General features: G+C 42.4%; 3 protein-coding genes across 3 annotated transcripts in view; 1 reads left to right on the top strand and 2 right to left on the bottom strand.

The window, feature by feature from the left end:
- schip1 (schwannomin interacting protein 1) overlaps positions 1 to 11035 on the bottom strand; it is a gene marked incomplete at its 5' end in the record, with an annotated part of 230137 nt that extends 219102 nt beyond the window's left edge. The window contains 5 exons of the mRNA XM_083985102.1: positions 1390 to 1531; positions 3464 to 3547; positions 3823 to 3887; positions 10619 to 10712; positions 11013 to 11035. Of these exons, the coding sequence (XP_083841228.1) occupies positions 1390 to 1531; positions 3464 to 3547; positions 3823 to 3887; positions 10619 to 10712; positions 11013 to 11035 (408 nt within the window). The remainder of the gene's footprint in view (positions 1 to 1389; positions 1532 to 3463; positions 3548 to 3822; positions 3888 to 10618; positions 10713 to 11012) is intronic.
- Positions 11036 to 11676: 641 nt separating this feature from the next.
- On the top strand, positions 11677 to 12657 carry LOC310996359 (P2Y purinoceptor 3-like; the record flags this gene model as incomplete). The annotated part of the gene is made up of 1 exon (XM_083985736.1): positions 11677 to 12657. The coding sequence occupies one exon, from the start codon at positions 11677 to 11679 to the stop codon at positions 12655 to 12657; it is 981 nt and encodes a 326-aa protein (XP_083841862.1).
- A 1345-nt stretch (positions 12658 to 14002) lies between these two features.
- On the bottom strand, positions 14003 to 25774 carry mfsd1 (major facilitator superfamily domain containing 1). Its single transcript, XM_083985361.1, has 16 exons — positions 25569 to 25774; positions 25315 to 25367; positions 24903 to 25015; positions 24741 to 24783; positions 24518 to 24585; positions 24208 to 24316; positions 23978 to 24077; positions 23420 to 23518; positions 22928 to 23039; positions 20590 to 20646; positions 20073 to 20229; positions 17078 to 17175; positions 16856 to 16968; positions 16683 to 16730; positions 16411 to 16477; positions 14003 to 15376 (listed from the first exon to the last, which is right to left on the bottom strand). Exons 1-16 carry the CDS (start codon positions 25738 to 25740, stop codon positions 15373 to 15375), a joined length of 1413 nt encoding a protein of 470 aa, XP_083841487.1. The 5' UTR covers positions 25741 to 25774; the 3' UTR covers positions 14003 to 15372.
- Between the last annotated feature and the right edge of the window lie 250 nt (positions 25775 to 26024).

Raw genomic sequence — 26024 nt, 5'->3', positions numbered from 1 at the left:
AGCGCATGGTTATCTGGCAACCCCGAGTCTGAGGACGAGAGGAGGGGAAACAACACGCTGCAGTGTTTTGAATTTGACTGCAGCAACAATTTTGGCCACAGTCTCACATATAGCTCCTTATGATAACTATAAGTTTCTTCTATAACAGTGTGTCATTTGTTTTGTGTAGAAAATAGTATTATCTTAAGCAGCCACTGCATGAGAAGCGTTGGATGGGAGGGAGATAGAAATAAACTTATGAATTCTCCACATTGTCTCAAGATTGCAAAATTATGTTCTCAATAAAAGTAGTGTTGAAAAAGGAAAGTAAGAGAGAAGAGATTGAGGGAGGGCTCTTTGTCATCTTGGTTTTTAGGTTACACTAACTTCCTAATTAGGAAGACATTTGCTGCTGTGCTAATGAACAACAAACTCTTTCAAGCAGAACAAACAACCTAAAAACACAGCACACACGCACACACACTGACAGAGTCTCACCAGGACTCCAGCCCATCTGTTTGCTAAGGGAGTCTTGCTTTCCTGTAGCACTTCTTAAAAAGAGAGGGGGGAAAAAATATTCCACACACACGCACCCACACATACACACACTAGTCAGTATGCAGACATGACATCATATCTTTCTGTGCTGGGTTTCTGCAAAGAAGCGTAGGCAGGCTTGTGCTGGTAGCTTGTGTGATTACTACACTGTGAGAGCCAACACAGACTGTATCCATCCATGGGAAACCAGCAGAGCAGACTGTCCATGTGTGTATGTTTGTGCCTTGTCTGTCACTGAGAACTTGAGGCGGTTTAAAGGCATCTTTTTCGCATCTCTGCATTCATCTCCTTGTCACTGCCTCCTCCTCCCCCCCTGACTTTTTGATTCTTTCTTGCTTCTCCTCTCACTGTTTATTTGCTACTTGTACTGTTTGTTTGTTTTTTCCTCTGGCTTTTGTTTGGCTGCCATGCCCTGTAAGCACTGTTTAATTCTCCCCTGCGCTCCCTCGGGAGAGTGAATTGGTGAGGAGAGGGGTAGGGGGGTGAGAAGAGGGGCGACAAGGGCAGAGGCACTTCATTAATCAATCAACCAGCTTTGAAAATTTACCTAATTAATGGCTAATTACAGATCTGGGCACAGTGCCAGCTGGCATCCTATCCGTCTCCACCAATACGACCCCCGCCGTCCCCCAGATGACACTAGAGGTAAACACCCCTCCCTCATTACTTTGCTCTCTTCTTTATTACTCTACCCATCCATGCATCCATTCATCCACTCCTTTTAGGGGTCTGAGCGGAAACAACAGATCAAAGCTGATAACTTACAGTAGAAAGCAGATCATTTAAAGGTTTCTAGATTCTCATTCTCACGTCACACCATATGGTTTTCCAATTAATATTCTTCAGTCTTACCGTTGAAATACTGGCAGTCAACACAGGGTCCTGGTGGCTCTCTGGTGGCACCTTCTCATCCTGATGGCTGCTGGTGAGGCTCTTGTCTTGCTCCTGCCAGGTCCCTCTGTGGGACATGCTTGCACGCCAGGCACGCTGGATCCTGGGATGATCATGAGTGGATAAAATGGGCACATCAGTAACATCGTTGTACGTTAATAACTACCAACCCCATCTCCATAATAAAAGTCCAAACACACTCAGCAGTTGCAGTTCACATCAGTGTCTTTCTGGGCTCTGGTGGTTCCACTTTGGACTTCAGCAGATCAAGAAAGTGTTTGCACGGACTTGCACTGGACGCAGTAGTGCTTTAGTTTGGACTGTCTTTAAAACTTAATCCAACTGTGATTTTTAGGGCATGCAAAATAACTTTAGGCAAACTCACAGTGCAGGCTCCCACCAGCTCCGTTAACACCGCCACTAGCCTACATGTTACTGTGGCCGGGAGCCCGTCAGCCTGCCCCTCCTGCCCCAGGCCCTCGGCTACATCCACCTGTGTCTCTACCGGTCTCTACATCTTCATCCAGCAGCTTGTCTTCTCCTCACTTGGCGCCGGTGGATGATGTTCATGCAGCTAACGTCGAGCTAACACTAGCTGCTAGCATCTATATAACGTTGTTTATAACGTTAGGCTAGCTATATAAAACGTTGTTTTCTACTATATTGGTAAAGTTTAACATTTTGCCGCTTCAGCCTCGCGGTTTTTTATCTATTTTTCCCTGACATTTCTTGCTCCAAATTCTCTGTTTTTCATTTAGTTTGTGTTAAGAATAGGACACTACTTTATCCTCTCTCCGTCTTTTTTGATTAGCCTAACGTTACTTCACTACACCTGTGTTACACGGTTGGAAGCGTCCATTTTTTTTTTTTTTTTTGGGGGGGGGGGGGGGTCTGAACCTTTTATCCATGGACCCTCCCCCTCCCCCAGTCAGATGGGTTGTCCCAACATTAAGCGGTACCAGAGAATTTCTAATATTGAGACGGCGTAGGCTGGCTCTTCTCATTTATTTTACCAAATTGCTGAGGGCCTTTTGGGTGCAATGCATAGACAGGCCTACACTATACCAAACAAATGTAATAATTTGGATTTAAATAATTCAAAACTATTGCCCTAACTTACAGGTAAAGACTCTACAACACCAACAAGTGTAGCCTAACACTTTGGGATTTATTTCCTTATCCCACTTCTCATTTTCCCCCACTATTTTGAGTCAATTTTGACATTTTTCCCCCTTGTAGACATAACACATAGGTACAGTATTTTCTCGACATCTTCCCAGCCCTGTTACCTCCACAGACCATCTTCTGTCTCTCACTTTCCACCCTCTTTCATCCCTGTAGGCTAGTCACCCCAAAGCCAAGGTCCAGGGATGGAAAGTAGGATCAATTACCCGATGGAGAAACACACTTACCTCCAGCGGAGCAGAGAGACAGCTGAGCCAAATGGAACAAATTGAATTACGCCATAACTCCTAGCTCCAAAACTAAAACCAATACCCCCACCCCCCACTCCTTCCTCCATCCCTATTTTTCCTCCACTTCTGTGCTCACATTGCTTCTTCTATCTCTCCATTCACCCTCTTTCAAAGCTTTTCTGCAATTTGTGTGACATCCAGGATTTTTTTTTATCCATCACACCTTTACAAACCCCAATCATGTTAGGCTACCTCAACACAGTAACATTGGCTTTTGCTTCTCCACCCTCGACTTTCAAGGAAGTGAAAGCCTGAGGCGAGAGCTGTCCTTCCGTCTTACACCTAGAAAACCTTTGGTCCATCATGTTTAAGAAAATGACGTTAGGTGGCAGTCTACGAGAGTTCATGCTCTCAAAATAAACTATGACCCTGATTCTGAAACCTAATCACAGGTTAGATTGAATTAAAGAAAGCCAAGTGTACATTGATCAGTCCTACACAACAAACATAATGCACTTTTAAGGTCATGGGTAACATTGGTGACACTCAGTGTAAAACTCATTAAAAATCAACAGATAAAAAAAAGCCATATACACAAATAAACCACAACTGATACTCACACAATAGCCTTCATTTCCAGATGCTGCTGTTGCTCACGGCGATGAGGGCTATTATCATCTTCCTCCTCACTCCTAGGAGGGTTTCTATACAACAGTAGCAAGAAAGGACAGAACAACAGAAATATGAGGTAAGCAAACGCTGATGGCAACTTGCATCCATGTATTAATTTATACATTTATTACAGCACTTGGAGTTTCTGTGCAACAGTCAGGACTTTCTAATAGAAAATAAGCCACTGTTATGGTTAAGGACAGGGGGCTTTACATTATAGGACAGTATCCCCTCTCATTGGAGATTGAGTACTGTGCATAAAATAAAGTTTTTTATGGAACAGCAGGGACACTGTGAAGTGGCTTACCTCTCCACTTTGGGAACTGCTTGCCCTCCACTGTGGTTGCAGTAGCGATGATATCTCTTCTCCTCCTGTGTGGTAAATAGTGTTGATATGTAAACAAGGTCTTTTTTTTTGTGCAAAGGATACGATACAGGATGATATTGTGCTTCGATAAGATACAATAATAAACCTGTAGCATTTCGCACACTGTATGTGTAACTGCTTCTCCACCCACGCACGTCTGGCATACTGTAAGCTGCACAACTGGGCCAAAACAGAGGAAAACTGCTTATTTTATCATTTGTTTCTGTTTTCTGTTTATTAACCTCAAGAGCAGCAGTATGTCTGGGTCTGTTAACATGGGCATAAATAACCATTAACACAGAGAGGCAAGGGAAAAAAACAACAACAACATGATGTGCTATTGCTGATGCAGAACAGCACGTGTGCTCTGCAGGTGCCAAACAGCCAGACACCGGCTGCATGCCAGGGGGTGAGGCCCATCTCATGCAGCTCAGGGGCCAATGCCATGAAGCTCAATGGGACCGGGCAGATGGATGTGCTCCCAGAGCAGCAAAGCAGCTCCATCTTTAGTGTTCAGACATCTCTGCATTAGCCAACAGGGTTTAAGCTGTGAGTATTTGTTCAGGTTTGAGTCCATGAGCTTTGGACTGTGTGAGGATGCATTAAGCTCACCGATCAGTATGACGCAGAGGATAATGACTACATGCAATGAGAAAGGCGACCCTCGTGCCAGTGAACAGACAGATTTATCGCACGACCCTATAGTTCTTCTCAGCTCAATAAAGCATTTTTTTTTTAGTGTTTTTAATTTCATTGGATTGTTTTTGTTTCATGGCACAGAACTTCACTGTTGTTGCTCTGGTCTCACTGCTCTCATCGTCCTGCACTTCCAGCTGCAGCAAACAGCTGTTTTAAGGGAAAAAGCTATGATGAAACCACTGTAAACTTGGTTCAGAAAAAAAAGCAAACAGCTGGTGAATATAGCAGAGCATTTGGCAGCTAAAGAACCACATATTTCCCTCAAGAGTTGGACAAGACCAAATATGAGCTAAATAAAGAGTGAATATTTGATTTATTTGTGTCAGGTGGACAGACACGCAACTCGAAATCAGCGGAGTACGTTGCCCTTGGCTTAGGCATAAAATGCAGAAAAACTTACATTTTCAAATATCACCACTGTCTCTAGATGAGATAGATCCTATAAATAGAATAAGCAAATGTTTGAACTGTTTTAGTGACTTTCTCCAACTGCTCCACTCATCCGCAAGCCCCAATTCAAACATTATCACACAAACCGACTCTAAAATTTTATGAGACTTAATTAAATATATTATGGAATCGCATAATCGTCACCATCCATTGTATAATATCAGGTGTGTGTGTATGTTTGTATAACACCAAAAAGCATATGAGCTTATGTAATATATGTTTTGCTACAAGTTCTAAAACTGTATTAGTTGAACAGTTCCCAATGTTCTTTCTGTTCCTCACAGCAAAGCCAGTAGGGATTAAGTGCTCAGGATGCCAGGCAAAAGGCCAATAAGGATTTAAATTGTAACTGTATCAACAAGTGCTGTGCTGTATTAAGTATACACTGCATTCTCACACTTGAGCTAAAGTGTAAAAAAAAAAAAAAAAGTTATTAAAATATATTTTCAAGACAAAAGTTTTATATGCTGAAATATAAATTGAGAGTGTGTGTAAAACGGCAGAAATGTCTCATCTAAAGCTGGAGCAATTCATCTTCATGAGAGTATCATGATTAAATTGTCTAGTAACACTAGCTATATGATTGAGAATTTAGAGCATTAATACTGTGAATAAAACATTAATAACAGTAAAATAAAATGTAACATGGTAATGTTACTTTAAGTTTTCAAAGTCTGTAGTACTTTCTTGATGCTCACCTTGTGTCGGTCATGTTTTGTTTTTTACAGCGACTTGGGTGTTTACAACCAACTGTAAAATCTTGGGCCTCTGGACTGGATCAAATGTACTAAAGTTATGAGAGCAATAGAAATACCAAGGTAGCTGGTGCTGATGACACGAGAAACACATTACTTGTAGGCTATAGGTTAGAGGATAATCTCTTAAATCAATAGCTGAATACATGATTGCATAAAAGCCAGGGATATTATCAGAGCACCTCTCTGCTGGACATGTAAACAGATTAACCACATTATTTTCAATATCAAAATAAGGGCAATCAATAAAGTGAAAAGCCAGGGAAGGTGAGGGTAGACTGTAATAAGAATTATGTCACTGAAAAATGAGGGAAGCGAGATAAAGAGCAAGGAAGGGGGCGAGAAAACAGCAGCACATAGCAGAAAGTCTGCTTCCCTTTAATTGATGAGTTATTAAAATCATAATTTCTCAGAGTCCTAGTTCTATCACAGAGATCGATGGCAGGCAGAGCTGAAGGTCCACACTGAAACACAGGCACACACACCAAGACAAAAAAGCTTATTCCCTCCGGTGTGTGAAAGATGGTCAGCTCTTTGTGGCCTTCAGATTAGTGTGGTCTCTCTCTCTTTCGGTGAGAAAAACCCCCCCACACACACCTGAATGCACACATACTGACATACACAATCACATATACACACACATGCACAAAGCAATCTGATCTCAGGGGATTTGATTGCAGTGTGGTGATGCGCTGAAACATCTGCATCAGACTATTGGCTGTTTAGCGGCAGCCTGACTTGCCGATCAGCCAGGGGAAATGTCCAATCAGGAGAAGGGCCGTACCAGTGGAGATGCTCGTGAATTGCAACATCGGAAATCAATTTACATGTGCAGTGCGTGCAAGGAGTAATATGGAAGTCAACATTTACTCTTTCGCCTGAGTTCCTGAGTGTAAGAGAAATCCACTGTGAGATGTCGGTGTTACTGATGTGTTCATGTGATTACATGATCTGAAATTCTATTTCCTCTCATGGCTACGGGGGTGAAACAAGTGCCTTCTACTAAGGGAAATGGATTCAGGGTGGAGTTTATGATACTTTACTCAAACCTTTAAATCCTATTCGAGGAGAGACAAAGTTAACTAAAGCGAGACAGAGACAGAAAATAGACACTCATGTTTGGAGGGCATAAGAATCAAAATGATAAACTTGCATTGACTGGATTCAGAGTGAGACAGCAGTTTCATACTGATCAGATAACAGTGTGTAGAGACCTAATACGTTCACACAGTCCCCAGGACTCTGCAGTTACACAGCCATCAATCCATGGCTGGAGCAGATGCCGTAAACTGACCTATATGGCACGGATAAAGGAACAGCGACACCAAGGAGGCTTACCATACAGATGTGAGGTTAATTCCATATCTATAATTAAACAGTTCATCAAACACAGACAGACCCATTTCTTTTAGAGCCATATACAGGTTTTATATAAAGAACAAGAACAAAACAGAACACTCATTTAACAGCATTTAACAGGGGCTGCTCTTTTAATTTTTTTCATTAACAATGAATATTTTAATTGACCATATTCTAGAAAATCTAAAAGATATAGTGCTTGTACAATATTCACACGATGATGCTATAAAATTAGAGAATTGAAGCAAATCTTGATATATGAGAAGCTGGAACATGCACATGCTTGGCATTTCTGCTCTATCAATAATGACTGATTCATTACCATCATCATTAGGGATCTTTCTTCTGCTGCTATCTGATAAATAAATCACTATCGCACTAATACATAGAGAATACCTATTGTGTTTTGAGCCTTTTATATGAACACTTAAGGAGGTTGGAAAAAGCAGATCTAGGATGTATGATGAGGAGGGCACAAGGTTATTCTAAAATGGAGGAGGAGGAGAAGAAGAAGACATCCCGAGAGGTACGGAGGTGGATGAGATTTGACAACTAGAGATGAAGGAGGTGTGAGAGTGATCACAAAGTCTATCAAAATGCAAAATGGAGCAGTTGGGACTAGTCCCCCCTCTGCTGCTATTAACTAGCAGAGAGCCGCTCTGGTTAACATATGGGGAGGAAGGGAGTGAGAGCATGTTCACACACTCGCACACAGATATGGGTGAGGGGGTTTTCTTTTTACAGTGATCAAAGACTAGGCTCACTCATTTAGACCCAACCAGCCTTCTAAGACATGGTGATGGGAATGGATGGAAAATGACTACAGAACTGTCAGGGGAGTGTGTGTGTGTGTGTGTGTGTGTGTGTGTGTGTGTGTGTGTGTGTGTGTGTGTGTGTGTGTGTGTGTGTGTGTGTGTGTGTGTGTGTGTGTGTCTTGCAGCTTTGCGGACAATTTGAAGGTGTTATGGTGCATATTATCTATAAAAAAAGAAAGATAGAAAATAAAAAATACATTGTGTTTTTAATGTGGCAATGAACCCGAGCACAGGGTATAGGCTATATATTTCTTCATCATATGGCAGAGACCGCTCTGTCAGCGTGCAGGCTCATCTACGCTCTTGGTTATTATGACTCAATCGCGGGATGCGTTTGAGTGAGCTGGTGCAAACAGCACTCAGCACAGCTCTGTCCCACTGCGGGGGACAGACGATAATGCACTTCTGAAATATGACACCCTTCCCTGGCACCGCCACGCTCCCCTACTATGTACAGTACATCCTCCTGCATATTAGAGAACGCTGCATCCAGGACTCCTACAGTTTATACTGGCGAACTGATGCTGCCCCGTGCACAAAAACACAAGTTCATTAAGAAGGTGGCATCATGGGATTTTTTTCCCCCCTCATTACATGTCTGTTTAATTAGGAGCAACAAGGGGGCGTCATGCATGATGTTGATGGATGATTTCATGATTCCAGCTGCAAGTGCTGTGTCAACAATGTCACCTGTGCTGTGTATTTCATGCTTAACACCATTAAATGTGACCCCCCCCCCCACACACACACACACACTTTAGCCTCCCCCCCTCCCTTTGGCATGCTGTTTAAATAAGCTCTGTGTGAAATGGTTAACAACATGGGCCCGTGGCCGTAAAATCCCGCTGTCCCATTGATTACAGGGTAATAGCTGGATAGATTAATGCGTTTCTCAGGGGGTTCATGCCTCGGCAATGAATCTGAATCACTCACACAGACATAGCCAAAGTGGAGCAGCCTCCATATCCAATAACCCGCATTTCTATTTCTCACTCATATTTCACACACCAATTACTGGTTTTTGGTCCTTTAACAAGCTTCTTGGTGTCCTCCTCTGCCAAGTCTATGGACATGCATGTGAAGCTCCTCTGATGAGACAAGACAGTTCAGCATGATCAATTTGGAAATGTCATTTTTACGTGGATAGGGATGATGAAACTCAGCTGTCAGGTGGAAACGGATTGGAACAGATCTGGAGTCAAAATGAGAAAGTTGAGAAGAACATGCAGCGAACAGGAGTGTGTGATTGTGTGGTTATGTGTTGGAGGGGAGGCGCAGCATTATAATATATTGCAGAGTAAGTCAAAAGCTGCGATGGAAACAGTGCTTTCAGAGCTCACGCGCTCAATATCCCCTAGCTGCTGACAATAATGCGCAACGCCACATCACTGGCATTAAATATTCAGAAGCTCAATAAATCCAGGTGAGCCTGCATGGGCACCTATACACTCACTGAGGAGCATAGAGGGAAAAACACTTCATACTTCGGCTAAAAGCAAGCAAAACTCATTTACATAATTAATTCAATTACAACAACCAACTGTCAGAGTGTATTTATTTTCTCCAGCTATAAGCTACATAAGCTCTGCTCTCAACTCCAGAAGGAAGAGGAGGGCACACCCCCCTCAGCTCAGCCTTCACTAGAACCACTATATACTTTAATACTGAACACTGTTCTGTCATTTAAGCCTGTGAATATTCTCATTTGTCCAGGTCATAGTTATCTCAAGGAAATTTTAAATCGAATGCAACTGGACTCGGTTATTTGTCTAGGAGAATCTGTCATGTTCTGTCATTTGTTAGTCACTTTTTTTTTTTATACCATCACCACTATCTATACTTTACTGGGTATCAAGTACTTTTGGTCCCATTCTAATTAAAGTTTTGTATATAATACAGTATGTTACGTGCACTGTGTTGTTCTCTGAAATAAAAATGTCTTAACATTTTCTTTATCTGCTGCTGCTGCTGCATGGAAATTTTATTTATGCATCTTTTTTTCTCATATCTCATCTCATCTCATCATCAATTCCCTGCTGCAAATGAAGTCATTGAGAGGTGTTTTATTGTGCTATAATATTAATGAGACCTTTTCAGCTGCTGCCTTGACCACAAGAAGAAGAAGAAGAAGAAGAAGAAGAAGAAAGAAATATACTCAAGCAAACTTCCCCAAACCAAACCGAATTCTGACATTTGAACACTTCACAAGTGATGAAGGAAAGCAGAAATCAGAGCAGTGAAGTTGAACATGCATGAGGAGCTGATTTACTGTCGTTCACCAAAATGGTAACAGCAGCTTTCTCTGTCCACGGTGCTGATGCACTGATGCACTGAGGAAAGGTTTCCTAAACACCGTCATTCTGCCGCTCACAACAGATCCATGCACAGTATGAGATCTGCTCTTATACTTTCTCTAAACACTCTTTGCTATACTGAGCAGCACAAGCGTCAACTTCCTGCTCCTAGAAAAAAAAAAAAAAAAAGATCAGAAAGTGAATTACATCATTGCTGAACTGTTCTGCTGCCTCACCAGCAGACAAGACACCGACATCTACCAGCAGAGAGGTGGAGGGATGTGTTCAATCCAGTTCACACTCATGACATGCAGCACAACTCTGACAGACTCTATTGTATGTTGCCCCTCTCCCCTCCTCTTACCTGGTTATTAATGCACAGAGCAAGGTGTTTCCTCTCCCGAGCCACAGCCAGACCCCCGCTGCGCAGCCTCGCCTCCTCTCCCTGGTACATGCTTCTGGGAAAAGGACACCGCTCAAGTTAACACACACACACAAAACTCGCCCAAAATCTGGAAATGTGCTCTGAAGATGCGACTGTGTTGTTGAACAGCCTGTCCTCTCCTGTTCTCTGCCCTGCATGCTGCAGAGAGTAGCACCGTTATGCAGGATTTTCTTTTTTTTTATTATTTATTTTATCACTCATCAGTGCATGTAGAGGCAGCCTGCGTGGGGAGGCTCACCGTGCGTCCTCAGTGTTTTACCCCCCCCCCCCCCTTTTTGCATGTTATGGAGACGAGCGTGGATGTGGCACTAACCTGTACGAGCCGTTCCTCAGCATGATGAGCTCTCTGTGTCTCTGTGTCCCTCTTCCTCCGCGGTCAGACAGAGATGAAGTGAACACTTACAGCAGACGGAGAGAGACCAGACTTGGAAAATTCTCGCCAGCCAATGGGATGCTGAGCGTGTGCGCGCGCCCGTGTATCCCGGCTGTGTGTGCGTCTTTTTTTTTTTTTTTTTTAATACTGCGCTCTAGCTAGTGTGTGTGTGTGTGTGTGTGTGTGTGTGTGTGTGTGTGTGTGTGTGTGTGTGTGTTGACGATGTCATTTAAGTTGGCGATCTGCTTTAATCACAGCATTAGGTGATTATCTACACGCCTTCTCTCTGGGGAAGGACAGTCGTACAGCGGCCTATCTCAGCCCATTGTACCCATAGATTGTACCAGGGCTTTCATATGCTTCACTTGTGTGCCAAATCTATTTGCTCATATCCTAGATATGGCATTGTCAATTGGGTTTACATGACACAGTAGGTGTGGGCAGGAGACAGGAGGTAGATGTTGAACAAACACCTTGCATCTGGTCATCTGGTGCACACGTCATCCCTTACACAGCAGCACCTGGCAAGGTGAGGTTTTAGGAAACTTTCATCCATCAGGTATAGATAAGTCTGTACGTTTGCAAACCGTTGAAGTTGATTTGAATGGAGGACTTCCACATCTGTCCAGTAACTAACTACTACAAGAGGATCCTTCTACCTGCGTCCTACGGCCTTGTGTTCGTGCTGGGCCTGACTCTGAACGGCGCCCTGGTGTGGTGCCTGTGCGCTCGGACGCGCCGCTGGAGCAGCACGGTGATCTACATGGCCAACCTGGCGGTGGCGGATCTGCTCTACGTGCTGGCCTTGCCCCCTCTCATCATCAGCAACGCCATGGGAGACCTGTGGCCCTTCGGCAACATCATCTGCAAAACCGTCAGATTCTTCTTCTTCGTCAACCTCCACTGCAGCATGATGTTCCTCAGCTGCATCAGCGTGCACCGCTTCGTCGGGTTGTGTTTCCCCATCGCCGCCGTGCGCCTCAGGACCAAAAAACTCGCCCTCTTCACGTCGGGCTCGGTTTGGATCCTGGCCACTGCGGAGATTTTACCCACACTGGTCTTTGCGCACACGGGTGTGATCAATAACATGACGGTGTGTTTTGAGATGACCGACCCGAAGCAGTTTAATGTGTACTTCCCTTACGGACTCTTTTTGGCCGTAGTGGGGTTTCTGGTCCCGTTCCTAGTCGTGGTCACCTGTTACTGCTCCATGATGAGGACGCTTTACTGCAGGGTCGCGGGCAGCATCTCCAACGCCAGGACAGCTCGTGTGCGTAAAAAGACCCTGTACACACTCATAGTTGTGTGTCTCATGTTTGTGGTGTGTTTCGTGCCTTATCACATCGCTCGCACCGTCTACTTGTTTGTGCGGGTCTACGTACCCGGACGGTGTCACCTCCTGAACGTGGTCATGATCTCCTATAAAGTATGGAAACCGGTTGTGAGTTTCAACTGCTGCGCAAATCCCCTCCTCTACTTTTTGGGCTCTCACCGGCACCGCCAGGAGCTCCGGGCCTGGCTGTGCAGGAGGAAGAGGGTGCAGCCCTGCGTGTGTCTGGTGGATGCGGAGAGGACATCCAACTGAGGACCCATCAGTCTATATAGCTTATATAGACAGCAATAAGAGTAAAGACTGAACCAATTTAATAACTAATTTTATTGGTTTAAATATATATATAAAAAATATATGCATTTGGTAACATTCAACAGGTCACACAAAATCCTGACTCTGAGGCAGCTCTTCAGAAGTTATTCTAGCAGCTTCATATAAAAACCTGGAGCATCAGCCAAAGTAAGAAAACGGAATGATACTGCACATACTGAGGGTTGCTGGAGGTGGTTATTAAAAAAACAGTGATAATGTGGGTAGAGGTGATATTAAACATTTGTGGGAATTACTGCCCTCTGTCGTTTACAGATGGTTGAGTCTCTAAAACAGACACTAAAACAGTATCCAGGCACCATAAAGCACCAAGCCAAGTTTATAACACTATTTCCCTGGCGAGGAAACATAGTAATTCTCCCAACAGTGGGGCAAATAGAAAACAACTTCTCTGAAATAACATCTCTTTGTGATAATAATTAAAGTCAGAACCCAGAACCCATGTAAACACCCAGAATAACAAGTCAGTCATGTGAAGGTTAAAAATACCTTGGAGGTAAAAAAAAAGAAAAAAAAAAAGAAAAAGTGCAACAACATCTTGTTAGAGAAGAGGACACCTTGTGAGCATCCTTTGTTTTTTTTTTAGTGCATACTTGTCTGGAGCCCTTTAAACGTGGAGGAGCAGGATGCAGCCGAGTGAAGGGCATCATTTCAGTACACTCCTGTGGGCAAGCGATGACAGATGGGTAGAGCAGTGGTCTGGGAGCTGAGAGCAGAGAGGACATGACAGATTGAGTAAAGAGGAAAAAGGGAGCGTAGCTTTAGAAGGAGAGTAACTTGTGTTTAATTGGTGTTATAGCAGAAGAACCAGCCCTCCTGGCATTCCATTAAAAAAACAAAACAAATGTATTGCCTGCATCAAGGTTAGAGGCTTAACTCATAAATAAATGGATTTCTGTTTGAATTATGTTTAATCATTGTGCGGTGTGTGTGTGTGTGTGTGTGTGCATACCTGTGCGCCCAGCCTGGAGAGGTAGCGGTTGCGAAGGCCGAAAGCAGACATGGGTGCAAGCCTAGCAAGCTCACCCTCTGTTGGCCTACTGGGCCGCCTTTTAATCCTGCAGGAATAATAATGTGGCCATCTTTATCATCTCTGCAGCCAAGACCGACATGAGCACAATTATGTAAATATTACCAACAGGATTAATCATCTACAGCCTGTAGCTGTGGGATGAGTTACTGGTGTTGGGAAAAAAAAAAACTACTGCAGAAACAAAGTGGTACAATGACAAAAAAGAAAATTCAAGTGCTTTCAAAAAGTTTGCATTTAATTAAATGTAATTGTTCCATGAACAAATGTAATTTGGTTCAACAAAATAATTTCTTTTAAGAGACTTTCCTTCAAACGTCACTGACATTTGATGGTACAGTGGATCTTCTGCAACGTCTCAATCATATCAGTTCTTTTACATAGATCAATAACAGTTAACATTTGGCAAATTAACACAAATATTGTCCATTAGACAAAAAGACTGCACTGCTGAGCCTGTCACAACATCACAGCGCAAATGAGTGACAGCTGAAGAGAGCAGCTTGTTTCTGGCCACGACACATTGATCACGTCACGTCAGTGTGCACATGACAGTTACCATTATGCTACTGACCGTTATCTCTTACATGTGTTGACTGGGTTGTTAAGAATTTGATTGGGACTCATTTGCCCAACTGAGGTAGTGAATGTTAATCATCCACAGTGTGCATGCCTGACAACAACACAGGGAGAACAAATCTCTTTCCACAGTATGGTGAGAGTTAAGCAGAGTACATGAGCATTTTGTTGTGCTGCTCAGACGAAGCAAGCAACAACGTCGGGTCAGTGCTTACAACAAGTTAATTACCTGAGCTTGATAAACGAGCAACACGTGATCTACAAAACTGATTTTTTAAAAGGTCACATTAATAAAACAGTTTGCAAAAAGTTGGTACTGTGCATAACATTACATGGATAAATGCACCAAGGTGTGCCTCTCACTTTTCTTATCTTTCTTATCATTTTAGTAATTGTACCGTTTGATGATGCAACAGAAAATAAATTTTTATGAACTTCTGAAACCAGAGAAGAGCAGATAAAGGAATTAAGAAATAAAAGATTTAAGCAATAAAAGTTCAAACACTAAAGAGCTATGCTCTTTTTTAAAAGGTTATCCACCATAAAAGGTCAATGACGCATATGATTAAAACTGAACATGAAGTCGCTCTGCCAGAGGAGAGTCCAGTGAGGAAAGGTTTGGTTGGCAAATGATATGTACTTATATGTACTGCTGAGGTGTAATAAGGTAACAGAGTCCTGCTGGAAATAATTTGTAAAAAGAAACATACAAAAAAACATTAAAAATATACACATATATCCAATATGTACACATATAAAACAAAATGATTAATATAGGAACCCTATATTATGTGTTTCATTAGCATGTAAAAGTCAGTATGAGGACATCAGCTATTACTACTGGATGATGTAATAGCCAGGGCCAGACAGTCAGTTCTGGTGGGAAGAGCCACAGATGACAGCACTGGGCGGAGTCAGTAGCGCAGTCCCGCCCCGTGGCAGTTGATTGACACATTTGGGGTGGACAGTGCAGCATGCTGGCTCTGAAGCCCAGGACCATGTGTGTGTTCCCCTCATCATCATCATCATCATCTGGAAAATATCAATTACAGGCATGGACCGGAAAATATTAGTCAAGTCAGCAAAAGCCACAATATATAAATATATACTATAATGTATATAGATGAAGCCAGAGACAGATAACAGAGAGATGGAGATCCACAGAGAGAGAGAGAGAAGCAGGCGTGAGGTTTGTTTTAAGACAGCACAGACTAAATAAAGCAACCACAGGTGGTGTGCTATTGACACAGCCCAGTCAGTATATATATGCAAACGAAAGCTGTGACCTAAATAAATGTTCTCGGTTTTGTGAGCCGATACAGAAACCATTTCCTCCATGCTGTGGTCAAGTTTGACTTTTTCAGAAGAATTCTGTTCTAGTTCCACAAAATTGCTCTGGATGAGCATGTCACTGTCATCCAAGAAGAGAAGTACATTTATGACAGCAAAATTAAACTGTCTGCAGCACTGATGTATTTACTCCCACATCACTAATGTTTATAATTTGTTTGTTATAAGTCCAGGAGAAGCAGAAATAGGCCAGAACAAAAATCTACTGATCTCTGAATTTGAGTGTTTGGAAGACGACGTGAACATTGACAGTGGTATTCAACACACTGTACTTAACTTACTTATGTAACAACCACTACATCAAACCTCAATTAATCAGTAAATAGATTGTAATATGACTCATCACCTCTTCACTCTCCTGACCCTTGTAAAATATTACAACTAGGAGCTGTTGATTTACAGGTATATGTAGGACAAGAGTCATGTGGTAGGTGGTGGGAGTGTAGAAAAATGGGCTCCAAGTGTATATTCATAACAACATGATCTGTGAGTCACTAAAGGTAAACATCAACATGCACTGGAACTATCACACTGAAAACACACACTATGCTCACATCCAGTAAATTAGCACCGGAGCTCCTGCGAGTGTTTCTATCCAAAATATGCCTGTGTCCCTTCACTACATGAGTGGGTTGTTCATTATGTTTCTGAGATGCTTGTCTAATTGTTGGGTGAGTGGGTGGGAAAAGCAGTAATGGAGGGTCAAAGCTACTCACTCTGCATCCGAAGTGGCTTCTTTCTGGAGTCTGGCTCTGGCTGCGGCTGACAGGTTCAGATCTCCTCCTGGAGCAGGAGAGAGGGAGATGGAGAGATTAAGAAGGAGTGAGTGAGTCTGGCGGAAAGGAGAGGGGGTGTGCTTCACAGCGACAAAGTAAAGTGAAGAATGCCACATGAGAAAATGGAGAAGAGGGGAAGGCTGGGGGGGGGGGTATTATCTAAGATAATATGGAGAGAGGGAAAGAAGAGGAGTGAGAGAGTCTTTACTTACCTCTGAGATAATCCACAAAGTACAACATCACCACCGCTATCAGTGCAACTGCAAAGAAAACAGAAGGAAAACAATGTTGGAAATCCAAAACAATGTCACTCCACAGTATCTAACATCGGCCTAAGACACCAAAAAACACATTAACATAGACAAAACAGAATATATATACTGACTGCAAATGCAGGCGCAGAAAAACACTTCCAAAACCAGGTATCCTTTGCTGTCAAGGATGGATCCTGCTGCCATGGCAATAAGAGCAAGTCCCAGGTTCTGGATGGACTGCATGCTGTAGACCCAAGGCAAAGGATGGACATCGGTTTTTGCAAAGGAGAAAACACAACAACCTCCACAACCAGAAAAACAGTTTGACAATCAACATCAGTTTGAGTACATACAAGCCATAGGCCGTCCCCAGCTGATGCTCAGGCACGACAAACGCCACCATGGGCCACAGTGCACAGGCCAGTAAAGAGTAGGAGACGCCCAGCAGGGACTGCAAAACAAGCAAGAAAACACATGCTGTTACTTGACATGTCCCAAGCCTCTTCACAGATTTCCTAGGTTAAATATCAGGGATGCAAACGGGTCAGGACCAAAAAAGAGAGGAATTGTCGTGGGGGTGGGGGGGGGCTCACCATTAACAATATCACAGAAAAGTCTATTTCCAGTAGTTCAACCCCAACCAAGTATTGAGTGCATATAGATGGACAGTTTTCAGAAGGCCAACATTTCTATATTAAAAATGCTTTAAAAAAATAAAAACCATTGCAATATTTGGAGATACTGATTTTTAGGTCTTCACTGAATGTTAGTCATAATTATTACTATTAAAATAAACTGAAGAAATAAAGACATGGGATTTAACATCCCATTCAGTGTGTAATGGACATATAGGCCGATATAATGTGTTAGTTTCACTTTAATTGAACACATTCTACATCGCGGAGGCGACGTCTCTCCTTCACCTCTGAAACGGGGCAGAGCTCCGTGGGAGACACCTGCCTGACACAGCAACGGACATGCACGGGGGGGAAAACGGCGGCGCCGTCGCACCGAATGCACGCGGATACGCGCCGCTTTGGGTACCGAGCGCGCACGTCGCGTCTACATTGGAGGTGAATAGGAAGGCTCTGGGACTGATTGACTGTGGACCACCACCAGTCTGATCAGGTCCATCACAGCACAGCAGCTGCAGCTCTGCCCCGCTGTCACATGACGCATATCAGCGCAATCTGTTTACATTAAACCGACATCAGGAGAATAATGAGAATGATTAAAAAATATATATATTTGTTTCGAATTTTGGCCCCTGGATCATGATTTTTTTGGGCGCATTCTTGGTTAAAAAAAAAAAAAAATCCTCTAAAAAAAAGACAGTTGGGATGCATAATGTGTCTCATAACAGTATACTGTGCGTCGTTACCATGGTTGGTGAGAGCAGAAATGTTGTTGTAGGCCTGTGCATATTCTCATTTGTCCAGGTCATAGTATTTCAAAGGAGGTTAAATCGAAAGCAACTGGACTTATACTGAGTCTCCACACCAGATAGTTGGACCAGTCCCAGCCTGGTCAGATGCTACATGAACTGATGAAGCCTCTTGGATGAGAGGTGAAACGTCTTCCTAGACTTTTTTTTCAAAGGAGGTTAAATCGAAAGCAACTGGACTTAGTTATAATAAGTAGCCTAAATAACTAAGTCCAGTTGCTTTCGATTTAACCTCCTTTGAAAAAAAAAAAAAAAAAATTGTTGTAGTGAAAATGGGCGGGCTCGTGAATTTTTTTTGAAACGAGTGAAAACGAGCGCTAATTCGCTTATCTCGCGTATCTCGCGTTTGGTTGCGCGTAAAAGCTCGCGCGAAAAAAAAGCGTTCCTCGTGTTTGAGTGGGAAGCCCCTTTGGGTCTTCCCACCAAACACGATGAAATAGACGAAGACGCGAGGGTCCCGTCGCCATAAAAGAATCGGGTGTATTGCGTCGCAAAAAAAAAAAGTCGCGTCTACCGCGTCTCGCGCCTAATCGCGTCTTTGCGTCACGGCCTTTTACACCGCGGACGTAACGAATAAACGGTGACGGTGTGAACCAACAACATAGAACAGGACCAGACGTGGCGTTGTTTCCTCTTTTCACCGACAGCTCCACTCTCCCTTACTTACACTAACTACTGTTATTGTTGAGGCCAGAGGATTGTGGGATTTGTAGTTTTTGACCAATCGCAGGTTGTGCTCTTTCTTTTTTGTGATTTTCCTGGTTCACACATGTTTTGTTTTTTTTAGGGGCAAATGCGAGCGAAATGCTCGCCCATGGTGGGCATACGAAAATTTAAGAGCTGTCTTATTTAAGTCTTGAACACAATAATTCAACAAATTTAAGACATTTTAAGGCCTAAAAGTGTGTAATGGACATATAGGCCTATATAATGTGCTATAACCAGAGACAACCATGAATGAGTTCGCCTCAGTTTCACGTGATTGTCACTGTCAGCCTGTTAGAAAAACATTTTACTGACCCCAGCTGAGACGCTGAGACCCCCCCCCCCCCCCCCCTCCCAAAAACAAAAACTCTTCGGATCTGAACGATTCACACAAGTCACCTAATTGGTCATGAAAAAAGCGAGTTTCGCTTTTCGGCGCGCTGTTTGCATCCCTGAAATATACCATTTTTTTTTTTTTATTGTATGAGAATATGCATTTGACACGCTACTGTGGAACTCAAGGAACTATGCTAACAGGATCCTTCATTTATACCTTTAATCAATAAATCTGGGAGGTTTCTGCTTTTTTTCTCTCCTCTGAGCTCTTCTTACTTTTTTGAAGTGGGTGTGGTTTAGTTAGAAAAAAACTGCCATCTACATCTATGCAATGATCAGGATTTAGTTCAAATTAAACTGTCTGATCACCGGTGTTTGGTCAAGTGATGCTGATGCATATCAACTGAGCTTTAAGTGTTCAGTTCTTATATAAATATAAATAATGACTAAAAATCTTACTGTTCTTTATTTAGTCATGAACATTAGGTATGTTTCAGAGGAGTGCTCAAGTTTCAGCAACTTGCAGAAATTACGTCATTTTAATTACTTTCTACAGTATGCTAACTTTTTGGCTGGTGGTGCATCAAAACAAATTTGGTTTCTGAAGAAGTGTTTACAACAATAAGACTGAAAAAAAGGAACAATAACTCTGAATTCAGTTCGTATGTATCCACAGCCACAGGAACTCACTGTACCTTCCTACCCTGAACACCAGTCACCGTACAGACACAGAATCCCAGATACTGGACTGTAACGTCACATTTCATTCACACATTCATTTAAGATGGTTTATCAATGTGCTGCACAACAACACTGCACAAAAACTTAGGGAGAATAGTACAAAAGCTTGTTGGGAGCATTACCATGGCGATCCACGGGTTCCAGAAGGTGAAGGCCAGCATTATGTGAGAGGCAAGCGTGGTTACCACGGCAATTATTACCCAAACTACGTTCCTCCCCGTCCTATCAACCATAAATCCCAGAACTGGAGATGCGGGGGCTGAGATGATGTACACAATGCTGGGAGAGAGAGAGAGAACAGCATGAAGGTGTGTGTCGTATCTTTATAATTAGGACTTGCAAACATCCGAGTGTTATTTTGTAGTTTGAGACAACCACTCTGTGAAAGCCAGTCTTTACATATGTGGTGACAGGTTATTTGTTTTATTGTGTTCCCAGCTTCAGGTACTTGAACATTTCTCAGCTATTAAATTCCACTGTGGCTGCAGAGGAAATGTAATTTGGCCAATGATCCATTGGAATAAGAAAAATACAGCACACAAAGGAAATGCAAGATACATCAGCAACAGTGGAGTGTAATGGTGTTAGCGCCTTAAGGTACATTGGTCTTGATGGCCTATTAGACCTGATCTGATTTACCTGTTGACAGCTCTGGCTTCAGCCGGGGAAAAGTTGAATTTTTCAATGAAGAACACCCTGTAAATAAAAAGACAAGACGATGGGCTCGCAGTACAGAAGGCTGCTCAGCCTTTATGCTGATGGAGGAAGGAAAAAAAATCGCATCAACTCCTGCGGCAGGTGGCTCTCAGTATTATATTGTTTTCTGCCACATGTGCATAACAACTATTTGCTCTGTAAGCGCTGACCCTCTGTGGAAATAACACGTCAGTTGCTAAGTGATTCCAGAGTGCCGTTCTGTGAAAGAAATACAGGTTGTGATGGGTTCAATTGGTTTCTTTCACTGCAAACCTGTTTGTCAAGCCACTTTCTTTTCCTTCCTGCCTTTGTGGTTTGATGATAGCGCAGCATTGTGAAGCTGCACTGTTGAATCTTTCCTTCGACAAGCATTGTACTAATCTAATGGAGGTGCCTTTTTCTGATTCATACCAAGCAATCTGACTGTAGCAGAATCACAACATAATTGGTTTAACACAACTAGCATCTTGTTTAGACGGTTGTGATCCAGATTTTATTTTATTTTTAATTTTTTTTAAATCAGGTACAACCACACGTGCAGTTTCTGTATCAGAAAATTAAAGGGATAGTTCAACCTTTTGGCAAATTGGCCCATTGCCATAATCGCTATAGTCATAGCAGTAGGTTCGTTAACTTTATTTGTCGGTGTAAGCTATTTTTAGAACGGTGGAGCGGAGCAGCAGGCTGCTCAGAGCTACGCTATGGAGGCTAAAGGAATTTCTTGGTTTCCCTCATCAAACTCATCAAATACAAAATCCCAAAACTCCAAAACGCTTTCGTGGACAAGTTGTGAGCTGCACAATCACCACGCTATGAGATAATAATGGAACGTTACGAAACTGAGCCGTTTTCGAGGTAAATACAGAGTCTGCTTGCTGAAAAACTGTCCCTGAACGCAACACGCATCAGCGGTTTTGCATGAATTTACCTCTAAAACAGCTCCGTCTCGTATCATTCCGTTATTATCTCATAGCGTGGTGATTGTGCAGCTCACAACTTGTCCACGACAGCATTTTGGAGTTGTTGGGTTGTGTATTTGATGAGTTTGATGAGGGAAACCAAGAAATTCCCTTAGCCTCCATAGCGTAGCCCTGAGCAGCCTGCTGCTCCGCTCCGCCGTTCTAAAAATACCTAGTATATAGTATGTAGAATATGCAGGGGTTTTTTCTTTTTGTTGTTGCTCTGTAAAAAAATTTTTAAATTGAGTGAACGGAAAATGTTAATTTAAGAAGGGTAGGCAAAATAAGCTGATGCTTCAGCCTACACCTTTTCGGTCAAAGTAAATTGTTTTGCTTGTTGTGTTTTTGTTCTGATTTGTTTTGTTTTGTATTTATACCTTTATATTTGTCTATTGTATTTGTTTTTATGAGACAGAAATAAACATACTAAACTAAACTTACACCGACAAATAAAGGTAACGAACCTACTGCAATGACTATAGCGATTATGGCAATGGGCCAAAATGTTGAACTATCCCTTTAAGCATGAAATGCCTGTGGTTAAAATCTGTGTGTGATCAAAGCATTTTTCCCATTTCCTCCGATGGAATATGGTTGTGTTTGTACAGAATGAGATAATCCTGTTGGTAATTGGTGTCACTGGAAGCTGCCAAATATAGAAATGATTCTATATTGTTTTATTGTCAAACAAATCCCATCAAAAAAAATCTGCAATGCACTGATCCTATTAACACGTACATGCAAACAGATTGTCCATGAACTATTAATACCAAATCAATTTACACTGGGTGACATGTTCCTTCTTTACATGAACATGGGCACTGTGGTTTATGTTGAATCAATCCCACAAACATTCTGCTGTCTATTCATCATACCATGGATTTATTTATCTGCAGATAAAAATCCTATTTGTTCCTGTTTGAGTGAAGTTTGCCATCAGTGGTTAGTATTTTAAATTACTGATCCTTATGAAAAATTAAGCTGTATGTTAGTGATCAATTGTAAAGCAGTAACAAGTGGGTTTGTAGTTGAGTGCTGCTGTTTTAAGCACTGGTAAGAAACCTGTACAAGCATACAACTTTAAAAGTATATTTCTTAAAGACACCCACAAAGTACAAGTATTATCTGTGTATTTGAAATATATAAAACGTATACAGTATTAATCGGCCTTCATGCATAAAGACGGTCTAAAAATACATGAGTGAGTGAGTGAGGGAGTGAGTGAGTGCTAATGCAGTACTCACTGACCAAATGAAAGAAAGACAGAGAGAAGGGGGAAGTAAGTGAGAGGGAGAGAGATAGAAAGCTGATTCAGTACTCACTGTGCCAGTCCAATAAAGGGGAAAATGGCGACATAGTAGCCGACACAAATGATGAAGATGAGCCACAGGGAGGCGGGGAAATCTTTTACATCTGTCAGCTTGATCACCTCTCCTAATATGAGCGATTAACAGACAGAGACGCACAAAGATGAGCCTGAGAACATCATTTGCTTTAAACAACTGCAAAAGCAAAACAGGGAATTGTCTGGCTGTGGGTTGCGAAGGGAAAACTCAGTGATGTGTCACATATCGAACTGAACCTTCCCTGTGCCCGGAGAGAAACCTCACCACAGCAGAGAAAGTGCTGAAGCCAATGAAGTGTCCAGCCAGGATGTCAATTATAGGTAGATAACAACAAAAACAAAACGTGGCCTGACAGTCCACACTGACTGAGGAGGCATTCGAATAGGTATTGATGAGTGTTGGGTCAAAGAGGAAAAACAAAAGATAACAAAAACAAAAACACACAAACACACTCTTGCAATACATTACCTGTTTTGCCTTGTTCTTTGTGGAGAATCCTCTCTGCCCTTTTGTCCAGAAATCCCAACACCAAGGCACAGATTAGAGAAAACAGGCAGGTTACAGCAGCTAAAGAAGAAAAAAAAAAAGAATCTTAAATACTTGAATAAAAACAACAAGACAAAAAAATAAAGAAAAATCTAAGAATCAGTAATTGGTTATAAGACTCTACAAAAAAATCAAATTAGGATCCCTGTCGACTACCTATTGACTTGTGTTTCCTTGAATTGATTTTATTTAATCTAACTGAGAGTGGAAAAGGAGACTGACTCAAAGAGAAATCTCACGACTGCAGAAGCAGAAGCACTTTTAACTTGATCTCTGAAACAGCAGGACAATACAAGAACTGACACTTCTCCCGACACATATGATTCATCTGTAGCAGCAGCACTTTTAGTTCTCCATCTCACTTCTCTCTGTCTGCTGTGTTATCTGAGATCATGAGTTACACCGGGAGGATCTAGTATCTCTTGCACATGTAACCAGAGTCTTAAGTTTTAACACTCGCCAGTGTCTGATATTTATTACCTATCATGAGAGATATGCCTAGTGTGGTGTATCCAGTGCTGACAAGGGTTGAGACTTCGTTGTACACCCAGCCCATAATGTTCATGTTCACTGTGCTGCCCTTGAGACGAGAGGAAATGAAAGGAGAGGGAGTTCACTTCAATTCTCTGCATCAATAACATCAATTATGAAACATTAACATGGCTTTTGAAAGAAAGTATAAATCAATGTTCCTGTGGCGGTGTCCTCACCAGGCGAGCCATGCTCAGCTGAAGGCCAAACACCAGATTGAGCTCCTTCCCTTTGAACCAGTTTACTGCATATGTGTTCTGGGCCACAGCCAAGGACTCTCCTCCAATACTAGCCAGGAAAAGAAAAACAACAAAGGCGTAGATGGTAAACTATGTGACTGAACAAGATCAACGAATCTTAGATTATAAACTACGGTTTAAAAAGAAACCCACAGGGCTCTATTTTTGTTTGTTAAGGAGAGTTTTGGAGACTGAGAGTGTGAAAAATACAGTATGTGGGGCAAGAAAATTAAATGCTTTGTTTTTTTACCCAAATACAAATCGTCCACATTCCATCAGCCAGAAGCGGTTCATCAGAGCTCCAGTGGCAAATATTACCTGAGTAGAGGTGGAAAAATAAAACACACAAAAGAAAACAATCTTATTTTGGTCTGTTATAATATACTTAAGATTATTTAAGAAACAAAAGATACATTTTGGTTCTCTTTTATTCTTTGAATATCTCTCACAAGCAGATTTCAGTGTAAACCCACCTGTCCAATACAGACAAAAAGGGAAAATATGATGGTCCCCAGCCTATAAAGACAAAGAAAGTCGACACTGATCAAAATGACAACAACACCCTCTCTCATTCTTTCACTTTCACTTATGGCAAACACACACAATAAACACACATGACTTATTGGCCTTTGTACCTGATGCCAAAGACCCTGTCGAGCAGGAAGCCCCCAAAGAAGCAGAGGACCACGTTGGGCCAGGAGTACCAGGCATAGAGCTGCATGAACTTTGCAGTGTTCAGGTTCAGGTCCTGGTACAGACAGGGGGAAGGAACCACTGTGACTCTTGTTTATCACTTTATCTGCGTCAGTTCTACCTTAAAATCTAGATGTGAAACTCAGGGTGAAGTCTATGCAGGGTAATTTGAATATGTAGATTTTACTTGATGCACCAATGCTCCACAGAATACAGAAGTGTTATCTGTCTTTTATGTGACACAATGCACTAAGTAGGGACTTATTTCTCAGGCTGACATTACCGTGAACTGCTGCACTGATTGTAGCTACAATGCCCTGGTGTACAACTTTGCATTTGTAGAGGATGAATTACCTGGAGAACTTGAGTTTGAAGAGCAGCCGGGTTGTCATAACAGAAGTAGCTTCCTGGAATAAAATATAATCTACATTAACATAACAGACATAAACATTAACATAACGCTTCTCCATTTCGTTAATGTTATAAGAGCCACGGGGGGGGAAAGTACAAGCTTTCTCTCAGGGAGGTTGTAGCTACATTTTCAGCCAAATCTTCACAATAACACACCAGTTCTAAGGGATTTTTTTTTGTTTTGTTTTACTGCTCACCGAACCCCAGGAAGCACATGAACATCAGGACAACCACTCGGTGGTGGGCCCGGCTGGGGTCGCAGATGGCCGGCATGGGTCTGCCGGGTCCCCTCGCTCCTTGTCGGCCGGCGAACGACCCCTCGTCGTCATCTCCCAGCAGGCTCCGCCGCTCCTCATAGTCCGCCGCCATGTTCGTTTGTTTGGGAGCAGCGGTGGTGGGAAAAGTTGACGGCAACAAGGAAGACGTAGGCGATAGATCATATGACCCGCCAGGCACGTCATGTGGCGGCGTGCTGCGTTCAGGGCTCGCCGGCAGAATGGGAAAGTTTTTAATACAGCAGTTATTTCGGTGCTCGTGTATTTATTAATGGTGTCCGGTGCTAGTCATATTAGACTGTATAGGTGCTAGTAGTGTTAGTTACACCAGATAAATAGCCCAAATGAACGTAATATTATTGTGTTTGCGCAGTTCGT

Source organism: Trachurus trachurus, assembly GCF_905171665.1.
Source record: "Trachurus trachurus genome assembly, chromosome: 13".
Classification (NCBI taxonomy): domain Eukaryota; kingdom Metazoa; phylum Chordata; class Actinopteri; order Carangiformes; family Carangidae; genus Trachurus; species Trachurus trachurus.
Note: the sequence above shows the minus strand (reverse complement) of the source record. Positions and strands in the feature narration are given on the sequence as shown.